General features: G+C 41.9%; 1 protein-coding gene across 9 annotated transcripts in view; it reads right to left on the reverse strand.

Moving 5' to 3' along the window:
* Window positions 1–12,941, reverse strand: part of FHOD3 (formin homology 2 domain containing 3) — a 492,791-nt gene that overhangs the window by 117,514 nt on the left and 362,336 nt on the right. For 5 of the 9 annotated variants that reach the window (XM_033177884.1, XM_033177886.1, XM_033177885.1 and 2 more), the window contains 3 exons: window positions 10,496–10,855; window positions 10,010–10,084; window positions 5,196–5,309 (listed from right to left, as the gene is read on the reverse strand). In XM_033177884.1, the coding sequence (XP_033033775.1) occupies window positions 5,196–5,309; window positions 10,010–10,084; window positions 10,496–10,855 (549 nt within the window). The remainder of the gene's footprint in view (window positions 1–5,195; window positions 5,310–10,009; window positions 10,085–10,495; window positions 10,856–12,941) is intronic. The other 4 variants (XM_033177891.1, XM_033177890.1, XM_033177889.1 and 1 more) reach the window with 1 other exon arrangement.

Raw genomic sequence — 12,941 nt, forward strand, 5'->3', positions numbered from 1 at the left:
GAAAGTGGTAAAGCCAAAAACTGGGAGGAAGAGCTCCTGAGAGGTCAGCATGGCTGATCAGGGAAGGCAGACAGCACAAAGAGAGGGGAGATGCTCCTAAGAACAGTTCGAACACACTGACACGTAAACAAACAACCTTCATTCCTGTTAGTATCTGACACATGGTAGGGAAACAGAGGGTTATTCAATGAATGGTGTTGAATGTACGAACAAGCTGAAGTTGGACCTCTGCCTCATACTATTTGTTAAAATAATTTCCAGATAGATAAAACATTTAAATGTTATAAAATGTAGCTACAGAAGTACTAGAAGACATCAGGAGAGAAAAGGCCTTCCTCAGTAGGAACACAAAACTCTGAAAATAGAAAAGATTAACTCATGAAATTGAATGTTTCTATATGGTAAAAACACAATAAATGAAGTAAAAAGAACAATGAGAAAAATGATTGCACTCTTATCACAGTTTATAAAGAACTTCTATAATACAATGAGAAAAAACAACTCAATGACCCTCATGTGAGGCATCTAAAATTGTCAAAGATATAGAAGTAGACAATAGAATGACGGTTACCAGGGGATCGAGGAAAGAGGGATGTAAGGAGTTATTATCTGATGAGCATAAAGCTACAATTACATAAGATGAATAAGTTCCAGAGCTCTCCTACATAACATAGTGCCTATAGTTAATAATAACGTATTGCCTAAACATTTGCTAAGAGGGTATATCTCATGTTAAGTATTCTTACTACATACAAAAACAGGTTATGTCCTTTATCCATCCTTTATTATCCATTCTTACTTCCTAACGAGATGTCGTTACTTATATCTGGGTTTATAATCTTACAGGAAGTAGGAAGAACTCTGCTGGGACAACTCTATGAGAAAGACCATTCTCAAGATCTTCTAAGGGCTCTTGACATTAATCTGAAAAACAGGCAGGTCAGTGTCATTTATAGCAAACAATGGCACTATTACCAGTGGAAAAGAGAACAGAATGCATGGTTAAAGTGCATATGATCATTTGGGTTTTAGCACAGCATGTCCACAGAGAAATCCTCTCTGGCGTCCTGTGTATGGGCCTGAGGTTCCTACAATGTCTTCCCAGTGAGCACTCACAGTGCAGCATAGGCTTACTCTAGGTGGCCTCTCTAGTCCCAGCACAAGGACTGTCTTAGCGCACCTTTAGTCCCAGGGCTTGGGCGTACCGTTTCCTCACATTGACAAGGCAAGCTTCAGCCGCCATTTATGAGAAAGTCCACAAGATGGAGATGTCACTACAGGGAAGGGAAGAGGATGGGCCTGGCCTTTCCCAAAGCCCCACAACTACATACACGCTTGAGGTGTGGTTGTTCGTTTGTTTGTTTCATTTGAATACTTGAACACAGATGGTTAAATATTCCTGTTGTTTAATTTTCTTTCACAAAGAAAATATTTAGAAATTCTCTGCTCAGAAAGTACATTTTCAAAAAGTGAAGTGTTTTAAAAGTCTGCTTTCATTAAACAGTTGCATCTTGTATTCCTGAGGGCCTTTGCAAATAGTTCTGGTTTTCTTGTTCTGTTTTTTGTTTCTCTTAAGTTCCAATTTCATGAAGATGTTACTCTATTTCTAAAAGACTGCCCTATTAACAAAGCTATAATAGGAGATACGGAGATGGATTCATTTTAATATCCTTGACTTGACTTAATTTTCCATATTGTTTCTTTAGCACTTTCTTTCTATGTCAATTTATCATTCCAAGTTTTATCAACATCTAACACATTAATATACTTGTGGGGGAAGAAATGGAAAACTCCAAGCTCATGACGATGTCCACTTGCATTTCCAAAGTGGGCCGAGGTGCCTGAAGGGTGTTTTAGTTGGCCTGATTATCCCAGGACTTCAGTGAAGTAGTCTTTTTTCCAAATCAAGGGAATGAAGTTCTAGAACTTTCTAGTATTATATGGGGCTCAGGCACAATGTTTACTAGTCAGGGGTATGATCACAGAAGATGTGGATCCTCATTGCAGAAATGCAACTATTCATAATATAGTACGTTTTTGGTTTTAAAAATATATGTATACATAAAACATACCAAACACAAATCTTACAAATTCTGCTAAAGTATACATATCTCAGTAAAAATAATCATACATTTTAATAGGGCAAAAAATACTTGCATAGGTGAAATTAGATTATGGGTGATATCCAAAGAATTCAGTTGTCAAACATGAAAAAGAAAAAATCAAACTATATAAAAATGTCTAAAATCGTAAGTGCAACTGATGTAATATTCTTGGGTGATGGTGTACAAGTATGATTTGGAGTTAGAAGATCCTCTTATTTTTCTTTTTCTTTTTCCACTTACAAAACATAAGTAAAGTGGTAATATAGCCAGGTCCAGTGGCTTCCTGGTCTTAATAAAACTGTACATCTGATATGTCAGTGAAAAAGACAAGCAAATGTAAAGGAGGTGATAGACTCTTAGAAGCTACCTTACTTGCCCATGGATAGAGTAGATGGTAAAGAAAACCAAGTTCCTACAGCGATAGCGTACTGTAAGAAGGAAAGGAACTTAGAAGAGTCACCCCACCACTGCTGTTCCCCAGTGACCCCATCTCAATGCCAGGCTCTCTCAGAGGGATTTAACTCCAGAGCCTTCTTCAAGCCAAGGACTGGTGAGTCCACACCTCCCCAGGACCTCTGGAACATCTTCCTGGATGTCGGACAGGCTCCTTAGACCTCGCATGCACGAGGTTGGAAGTCTCCACCCAATTTGCTTTTCTTCCAGTATCGTCCCAGTTCCTTGTTTCTAACATCCACACATTCGTGCAAACCTGAACTTCACTCATTTTGCATCTCCTGCTCTTACCCTCCAGGCAGTTGCTCCTGGCAAGTCCCACAGTCACTGACATGTTGAGCGTGGTCTTCTCTCTTGGACTCTGACACTGCCTCGCAGCAGCCCTTGTTCCTGCAGCCTCACCCCAGTGGCTTGTTCTATGCTACTAACAAATTAGAATTGGTCACCTCCTGTCTCCTGTTTTCAAACTTGGACCACTCCAGTGGTCTCAGAATAAAGTCCAGCCTCTTCCCCAGGATGTTCAAGGCACTCTGGGATTCAAGTCTTTTTTTTTGAGATGGAGTCTTGCTGTCACCTAGGCTGGAGTGCGGTGGCATAATCTCAGCTCACTGCAACTTCCACCTCCCAGGTTCAAGCAATTCTCCTGTCTCAGCCTCCTGAGTAGCTGGGATAACAGGTACACACCACCACACCAGGCTAATTTTTGTATTTTTAGTAGAGACGGGGGTTCACCATGTTGGACGGGCTGGTCTCAAACTCCTGACCTCGTGATCTGCCCACCTCAGCCTCCCAAAGTGTTGGGATTACAGGTGTGAGCCACCGCGCCCAGGCCCCAGGATCCAATTCTACCATTCCTGGTTTAACTGCCCACCCTCTTTATCCCCAGGGGCACTTCAGCCAGTCCAGGCAAAGAAGGAGACACAGACAGGAGTCCTTCAGGATCCTGGATCTTCTAGCTCAAACCTGGACCTGGGTTTCCAGTGGTAGAGAAGCAGGCAGAGGCTGGGGCTTCCCTTTTAGAACCTGGGAAGAACACCTCAAAAGCCCAGGGCTTTGGTAATCTTGTGGGCCAAATGAACCCCTGTCTGTATAACTTTATAACTTCATAGACCTCCAAAATGTTCCCAAGCAGTGAGCAGCTAAGTCACCCCATCCTTCCATCAGTGTTTACCGTGGCTCTACTAATGCCAGGCCCCAGGCACTGTAGGGAACACACCAATGAACAGAATCTGGTTCTAGTCCCTGAGGAGCTGGCAGCCTGGCAGGTGCAAAATGTGCAACGTCTTATCAGTCACACTCCAGTATTACTCACTTCGGGCCCAAATCTTACATCCCATTTGACAAGGGTCATCTGTATGGTGACCTCTTCAGGACTACAGGTAATTTCGGCTAATTCCAACAGGAGGTGCCCTAGGGTAAAGGATAGAACTACAGACAGGTAAGGGTGTCTTCGGGGTAATCAAATGGTTACCTTATTATCAAGACCTAACTTAGCCCGAGTGTGCTCAGCCCAGGGCCATGCTGGACTGTGGAATATGAGAGCTTGACACCGTAGGATCTACATACCATCTGAGAAGTTAACAGTGACATGTGACTAGGTAAACCCCACTGGCCATCCCTTCCTCCCGGCTTAAGGTCTTGCCTGCTCTCAACCCAACCAAACCCCCAATCACCAGCAGCACTCAGCAAAACACACTTCAGAATACACATAGAAGAGGATCTAAACGTGGAACACAGGTCATTTGTTTTAAATTTGGGATTTGAGGTAAGTAATCTCTGATGTCGCTCATGTCTAGATTCCTGACGAATGAGGAGCTGCTGGAAGTTACATGCCATCATCTCCTACACTACCCCCTCCCACCAGATACACATGGTGGTCTTCACACAGCACTCCCGAGTGGACTTTTGTTTGCTCATCAAAATCACCCTCTAAGGTAAGGGTTGGTGTAATTGGCATTTACCCTCAGGGATCAAATAACTTCCAAGTGAGTGAGCTGGAATCCTAACCAGCCTTCTCTAACTCAGCACTCTTGCCATGTGAGGGTAACTTTCTAACTGTTCAAAAATTATAGGTCTTACCTTTCCCTTGTAAACACATCCTTGGGCAATCATTTGCTTCTGGGAGTCATAATCAGTTAATTTCTGGTGGTCTAATACTCTTGCCAAGTTAAATTCCTTCCATGTACCCATACAATTCTTTCTCTTCTGGTAGGTCCTGGATTAATTATACAGCACCTTAATGGGCCCACTAATTTCTGATTTACATAGATTTAATCATTCAATGGTGAAAACTGATGTGTATATAACAAATTGCAGAGCTTACATAAAATCTAGAACAATTTTTAAGGAATGGAATCAAAACATTCACACAAATATTTTAGAAGATATTTTTATACTTTCTACGGAAAGTGTGTAGGGGGATGAGACAATAATATTAAAATATCACCTTTAATAAAATATTTGCTTAGTAAATAGTGGGAAAGAAAGATAAAATATTCCTGGCTTTGGACAACGTTCTGTAAAGGAAAATACTTCATGTTATGTCTTTTATTTATATTTTTCCTTTAACCACACTTAATCAAATTGATTCCCCTCACTTGAGGACTGTGAAGGCATCAGCATGCTTGTCAAACTCACCTTTCCAACCTGGCCTCCTGTGGGGGTGAGACGGATGATGTGGGGGTGGTGGGCACACTGGATCCAGATGAGGGTCTTGAGGAGTGAAGAGAGTTGTTGCCAAAATTGCTGTATCTAAGAAGTGCAGAAGTTTAAGGTGGTGGAAAAAGGATAGAGAAATAAGTACAAGTCAGTAAATAAGACTTAGCAAACCATTTTAATTTTTGCAAGATAAACAGGTCTGGAAATGCTACCACTGTTAGTGATAATTCTACCTAAAGAGGTTTGTTCCCTGTTTTGTTCTGATAATTTCTCATAAGAAGAGTTTCCCAAAGTCCAAAACCATTAGGCAGCAAGATTTATGACAAAGGTTTTAAATAAAACCCTAACATTTCCTGTCTTTTAAAATGTACATTAAAATTATTTGCTAACATAAATTAAAAATCCAAATCATTTTCACTTGAACCATGAAGATTTTTCTTGCCTCAGATGGTGGCACAATTAGTGTTAATTCCATCACAGGTCGGTAAGAAATACCATATGGTTGGCTAAAGAAACATCTTATTTAAAATTCCACTTTAGTATTTCCATATCAATTTCATTCATTAAATGTAATCCCATCGCATGTTCAGTGATTGAGGAGAAACTGTCCCCAGGCCTTCTGGACTGGCCTGCTCCTTAGAGGTGCATGTATTTATGTTTTCATCCAACATTTCCCCTGAACCAAAACTATAGCCATGAGGTTTACATGAGATTTGATTATTTTCCAGACATGTCTGACAAGTTAAATTTCAAGATTTGTAAAATTTTAGATTTCTGTTTTTCAGAATAGATGTCCTTTAGCAGACTGTATTTAGCTATCATCACTCAGAGCACTCCCAGAAAACAAATCATCATTTGACGCCCTTGCATGGGCTCAGACACTCAGGATTACTTACAAATAATGAGGCTCAGAGAGCTTTGCCTCACAAACCTACCCAGCCACAGAGCAGGACCCACCCCTTCCACTAAACTGGTTAGGGACACTGTATTAGAATGTGTGGGACCCCAATAGTCATATGATATAAGTACACAAAGAGCTTCTTGCACATGGAGAATGCAGTCCAAACGCCCATCAACAGAGGTCAGAATCCCTTCTGGAAAGCAAACGGACTTCAAAATCAGTGTATCCTTTGACAAAGTAAGTCAACTTTTAGGAAGATAACATAAGGAAATAATCTTATAGTTATTTATATACTGAAAATGTCATACAGGAAGATACTTATTGGAGCATTATTAATCCTTTTTTTTCTTTTTCTCTCAAGGAAGCTCCTGCAAATAGTGGAGCGTTATTTAGATCATGGTAGAAAACTAAAAACTACTCAACCAGGTAACAATGTGGAAATGGCTAAGAAAGTATGATATAGTATTTGTCAATGGACTATTAAACAACCATTAAAAATGATTACCAATTTTGTAAGTGACAACATGAAAAATTATAATATAGGCTAAATGAAAACATCAGGATATAATATACACAGTTTGATCACAAATGTGCAAAAATATTCTCAAAAGTGAAAAACTAAGTGTAGGAAAAACTCTAAAAATGGGCTATTTTTTAAAAAAGAACATAGAGATGAAATTTCAGTTTTCAATAAGAAATTTCATTATTATAATGGAAAATAAAATATTGATATGACCCACATCTATCCTGTGCTGCTAATTCTGGTCAGTTTGGCTGTTGCTGTCCTTATTTGTTTATTTAGTGTCACACGGCTGGCATGTTCTGAGTGCTGGACAGAAAGAGGCTCAGAGTATAACCCTCTATCCCATCATCTTCTATGAACACATCATCTTTGTGGGACTTGGTTTCTGAGTACTCGTTTTCTCTTTAAAAACCCAACACTCTACATGTCAAACAGGTTAATTGCTTCTCCAAGTGAGAGTTGGTTTAATTTTTCAAGAGTGCTCCCAAACCACAGGCCACATAGGAAGCACAAAAGCAAAGGATGAAAGGAATATACAAAGGCAGAAATAGAGAAGGGAGAGAAAGCCAATGAGCAAACAGGGAAAGAAACCAGGCTGTAAGCACGGCAATGAGGGAGAGGAAGGAGGCTGCCCCCCACGACACCAAGTGCTCTCTGAGACGAGACCCCGATGCAGCCTGTTCCTCACAGGCTCCACACCTGTGTCAGCAGCTGCCTGGACACTCAGCTTGTCATCCTACTTCAGCAGCTAACAATTCCCTTCCCACCACAAGTGGACATCCTGCAGAATGTTTTAACAGGATCATTTTGCTAAAATTGTGCTTAAATGATGCTATGGAAATAAGGAGAATGTGTTTTTCCCTCCTTTGGTTTTCCTAATGACTAAGCAATTAATTCAAATGCCTCATAGTCTAGTTTTGCTTCTCAATTTCAGCCAAACTAACTAGATCATACAACTCGCTATTCAGCATTTGTGTGTGTGTGTCTGTGTGTGTGTGTGTGTGTGTGGAGGGTGAGGGTTCTTTTTAATGACTAACTGGTTGGTCTTTATTATAACCCATTCAATTGCAGTCAACCACTGAGTAGTCCATCTGCGGTCACACAGACCCATGAAAACCACAGCAAGTGAACATCACAAAAATCAATAGGAACAAACAATATTTATACAGTATCCAAGTTCCTGTTGGACAAGTGATTTTAAAAGTTTACAAACTTCACTCAGTTAAATCAAAGTCCACCTTCATTCACAAGCAAGCAGCTTTTCTTCCCATCCTCCCCCCGCCCAATTTGCGTGTATCTTCAACTAGACAGCTTATATATTTCCATTGCTCCCACCCTCAGGACTATAAGTAGTGGTGAAGCTTGCAGACCAAATGGGAAGGATCTGGGGCCCAGGAAAGCCCCAACTAGGGCCAAGACCATCACCAGAAAGACCAGGATCACCACCATGGGCTAACACACTCTCTGGGAAAGATGAGATCGCCAACATATTTTTGTTCCAGTCAAATGTTCAGCTCCTAACTTGCACATAGATATTGTTCTTGGAAGGTGTAAGAGTCATGTTGGATTCATTCCACAAAACTTGTGTGAAAGATAACAACAATCCTGGAACTATAGACCTGGAAGAGACCTGCAGAGAACTTGTAGTTTCAAGGAATTCAAATTTGGTTCACTGGGATAATACAACTGGGATACAAAAAAAAAAAAAAAAAAAATAGAAACAGAAGAAAAAAAAAAAAAAAGCTCAGTTTACAACTCCTGGAGGTATACAAAGCCATTCTGGAAATAAGAGGAAATTAATTTTCAGATCCTGAAGTTCCATATCTGTTCTTTTCAAAAATGGATCTTCCCATGCTGCTCCTAGGGCCTCCCAGTCCTTTCCAGCTTCTCCTTCCAAAATCACCTTCCATTTTTAGAAAGAAAAGAAACCCTTGAGCAGGTGAAATCAGTGTGGGGCACTGGCTTGTGCTATAAAATCTCCAGGGTACAAGCAAAGGAAGACATCACTCCTGAGGGAATTCCTTAAGAAGTATGCTGGAGGGAGAAGATGGAGCTTTATTTATCCAAGGAAAAACTAGAAGCAAGGTCTCACGCCTCATCTCTGTCTACCTGCCCACCTGAGAATCGGCCCCAGAAATGAGACTGTTGTCAAGGATGCATATGAGCTCACTTACTTGAACTGAAACATGAAATCAGGCTTCTTCTGACAGAAGTTAAGTCTTACTTGACTAAGGACTGGCTTTGCCAAGTAGGTATACGTAGGTATTTTCCAGAATTAAATCGGTTAAATCTGAAGCCCCAAGGTTTTGAAAAAAATATAAAGCATATATACAACAGACAAATTACATCAACGATTTAAACGTATAATAAAAATAAAACTGTAGACAGGCTTCTTAAAACTTGGAGGGAAACTTCAAAATTCTTTCAGGTTATATGAAAGCAAACATTGTTAATGATCATAGTTTAGATTAGCCCTCCTATTTATTAGATGAAAGGTCTGATACCCATAAAGACTGGTCATTTTCATGGTATGAAGGAGCTCCCTTCAAGGTTCAGGTCCTATAAGCCTTCATTTAAAACATGGTGCAGCTTCATGTTGACTAGGGCACCCAGGCTGGGGTCCCCCAAACACAGGTTCTGGCAAAAGCATCTTGCTGTCAAGGACTTGCCTTGGCAGGGTGTGGCGAGTGCAGTAAGGAGAGAAAGTGACCGACTGCCCAAATGACAGACAGCAGCACCAGGTATGGGTCAGGAAACGACTCTGGAACAGGCTCCCTGAGGTTGAAACCTCCCTCGAACATACTAGCTGAGTGACTCTGTTCAAGGTACTTAGCCTTTCTGTGCCTCAGTTTCCTCACTGTAATAAGGGTTTGTAACAGAACCTACCTCTCAAGGGCAAAGTAATACTTTAAAGTACTAATTTCATGGAAAATACAGGACATGACTCAAAAAAAAGCTCAATAAATGTCAGCTATTATTATAATTAAGATGAAATGGTCATTAGAATGATCAACTATTGATTTTTAGACAACTGATTGTTCAAAATATGCTAACTCTATTTCTAGTTCCCCACTCTGGCAGAGAGTTCATAATGCAGGCAAGAGGGAAAGATATTCATACAGGCAGACACCTGTGAAACATTCTCGGGGGAGTTCTGATTTGCACACCTCCCTCTGCCCCCATCTCCATTTTTTATAATATTTAAGCGTTCACAGTAAAATAATGTCATTATATTAATACCTATAAAGTGGTTCAAACTGTAATTGTGTGTCATGTCATGGGAAGATATTAGCATTCTTTGAAAAGAAAAATGCATACATTAGAATCTAAAACAAAGCTATAGAAAAGGGAAAGAAAACAGACACCCACCTATCAGAAGAGAAAGACCGGAAGTGGTAAGGCTCAGAGGCAGAATACGTGCTCAAAGAGACAGAATCACAGGAACTGTCAAAGGAAGAAAAGCCTGCTCACAATGTGGCACAGAAAGACAGCAAAGGACTTTGATACACTCTTCAGGGTCAAAAAGACTTCATGCCACATGGCTTGGTACAAGATGTACAAATTTGGACACATTATACATATGTAAAACCTTACATTTAAAAACCCATTATTAGTTATCATATTTTAACAAATAATCCCCTTAATTCAAACAGATGACAATTTTCTCTGCATCTTATGTAAACACTGGTCATTATTTAGTCAGGGGTCAGCAACTTAGTTTATGCCACAGCTGCTCCCTCCTTGGGCTGAAATCCACAAAAAATATGGCAGAAGCCAAGCCAAGGGGTGCAGTTAACACACTGTGTTCTCCTCCCCGAATTAATCTCAAACAAGCCTCCAGGTGAGCAAATCTACCTGCTTTCCTTCTGGGACTCTGCTTCCTTCTCCTTGGTGGACAGCGGGGAGTCCTCAAAGTCATAGGAGAAGAGGTGGAAAGGGCTGTGGGGCACGTAGGGCAGCTTGTCTATGGTCGGTGACACCTTCAGGGAGCCGGGTGTGGCGGAGGAGGGCCGAGCAGCTGAGGCAGGGGGTGACAGGAGGGCAGATGGGATGGCCTCAGGCCCAGAGGACCCACTGCACTGGGTGGTCCCGCCTGCCATGCCAGCCAGAAGCGGCTTTCCCTGCGAGCTGGCATTCGAGACAGCAGGGAGGGCAGAGCTCTTGGAAGCGGCATCCTTTCCAGTGGGGCTCTGCCCTGGGGCAGGGCTGACCTTGCTGTTGGGCCAGCAGGGAGGAGGAGGAAGAAGAAAAAAGATTTGGGAGAGAGGGAGCAAAGGTTAGGAAAAAGAGAAAGACAGGCAAAAAGCCACTTCTGTACTGTTATCACTCACTTCAGAGTCCAGCTGTGTTTCTCGAACTGCAGCATAAAAGCCTGTCACCAGAAGTTTTGGTTGCCCCAGCAATCCTGACACACTGAGTTTGTCAAACCAGGAGGTAAGACTTATAGAGGGCAAGGAGGTGGCTCTCAGGCCAACCTGGCCTCTAGGCCTAAGAGACTTTGGGAATTTACTGGAGCCCCAAAGACTCTTCTGTACCCGGCCCTTCCCATGTGTCTCCCTGCTGCTTGTGTTGGCATCTGAATTTCCACGATTGGAACTTCATCTCTGTCTTGCTCAAATAGCAGATCTGTCCTCCTGCTAAAAAGCCCAACCTTGAGGAAGAGGTATCTCACAAAGCCATACACTTCAGTAACTGCTTCCAGAATCTTTCATGAAAGCAGGTATGGCTAAGAGAAAAGGAGAAAAAATGCCAGTGAGGAATGCAAAGAGCTAAAAAGAGGCGCCAGGACAATAAAGACAAATTTTGCCCATTTCATACTTTCTCCAGGACCTCCCACTACATCGGTGACATTCAGACTCCTTCAGACAGGCCTGATTCTGCCACAGTTCCAGGTATAAAATCCTGACCTCAGCACTTCCACACACAGTAACTATGGGAGGTGACAGATGTATTTATTGATTGTGGTCATCATTACACAATGTATACATATATCAAATCATCGCTTTGTAAATCTTAAATGTATACAATTTTTTTTTTTGAGACAGAGTTTTGCTCTTGTTGCCCTAGGCAACAATGCATGCAATGGCATGATCTTGGCTCACTGCAACCTTTGCCTCCCAGGTTCAAGCGACCCTCCTGCCTCAGCCTCCCAAGTAGCTGGGATTACAGGCGTGTGCTATCACACCTGGCTAATTTTGTATTTTTAGGAGAGATGAGGTTTCACCATGTTGGTTAAGCTGGACTTGAACTCCTGACCTCAAGTGATCCACCTGCCTTGGCCTCCCAAAGTGCTGGGATTACAGGCATGAGCCACCAAGCCTAGCATTATATACAACTTTTAATTTGTCAGTTAAATATCATAAAACTAAAAAAAGAGCTTTCCGTCTTCAGGGGGCTGGATTTAGACACTTGGATATTCTAACACATACATTCATAACCTGGGAATCTATGTTAAACTTTGCATTTTTCCAGTCCTCTCCCAGAGAAGTTGACTCCTAGCCATGTTCGCATGAACATGGAATGTGAGCCGTCTTCTTTCCCGCCTCACTTTCCCACCTCAAATTCAGAGCTCTACCTGTACGCAAGAGCAGGAACACACCAGTTTCCCTGGATTGATGGAAAGATGGCTATGCTGTAGTGAGCTGAGGGCAGTGCCTCCGGCGGGGAGCACACATTAAGCAGAAGCCAGCAGAAGCAGGGCAGCAGAGACACCAACCCAATATAAGGAAGGGGAAGTCCTTTACAGTCTCAGAAGTTTACGCCGGAGAACAAATAACATCCAGACGAAGGTTAATGAATACCTAGGTACTATCAAGATCAAGCTCTGGTATTTAACATGTTTATTTCCTAAAACTGAAAGCCCAATCCTCTCTGGTAAAGGATGCCCTCCGGCATCACTTTGTGGAGTCAGAGACTCTTCCGGGCATAAGATAAACAATCATCTGCCTGTATAAACAACAATCCTAGGCAGAGACAGCACACCATTAATGGGGATGCCTTTGAAGGCCACCTTTTCCAGCCAGATTCTTCCATCTGGTCTGAAGGTGCAGAAGCCTGTGCATACCTGAGGGTTTAAGGGTTAGTGTGGGTGGGACAGAACATGCACCTTTCAGCAGATAGGGAGGCATATCCCTGTTTCAGTGATAGTCTACAGAATTTCCTACAGCTCATTTTCAACTGAAGGTGGGATGGCAACCAACATCCTCCCTTCCCAGAACACCTCTAAGTAATCAATCACTAGCTCTAAGCACAGCAGGGACTCTGTTTCATGCTGATCTTTCCTGAAATGTGTGGCTAATTC

Source organism: Trachypithecus francoisi, unplaced genomic scaffold (genome assembly GCF_009764315.1).
Source record: "Trachypithecus francoisi isolate TF-2019V2 unplaced genomic scaffold, Tfra_2.0 Lachesis_group19, whole genome shotgun sequence".
NCBI lineage: Eukaryota > Metazoa > Chordata > Mammalia > Primates > Cercopithecidae > Trachypithecus > Trachypithecus francoisi.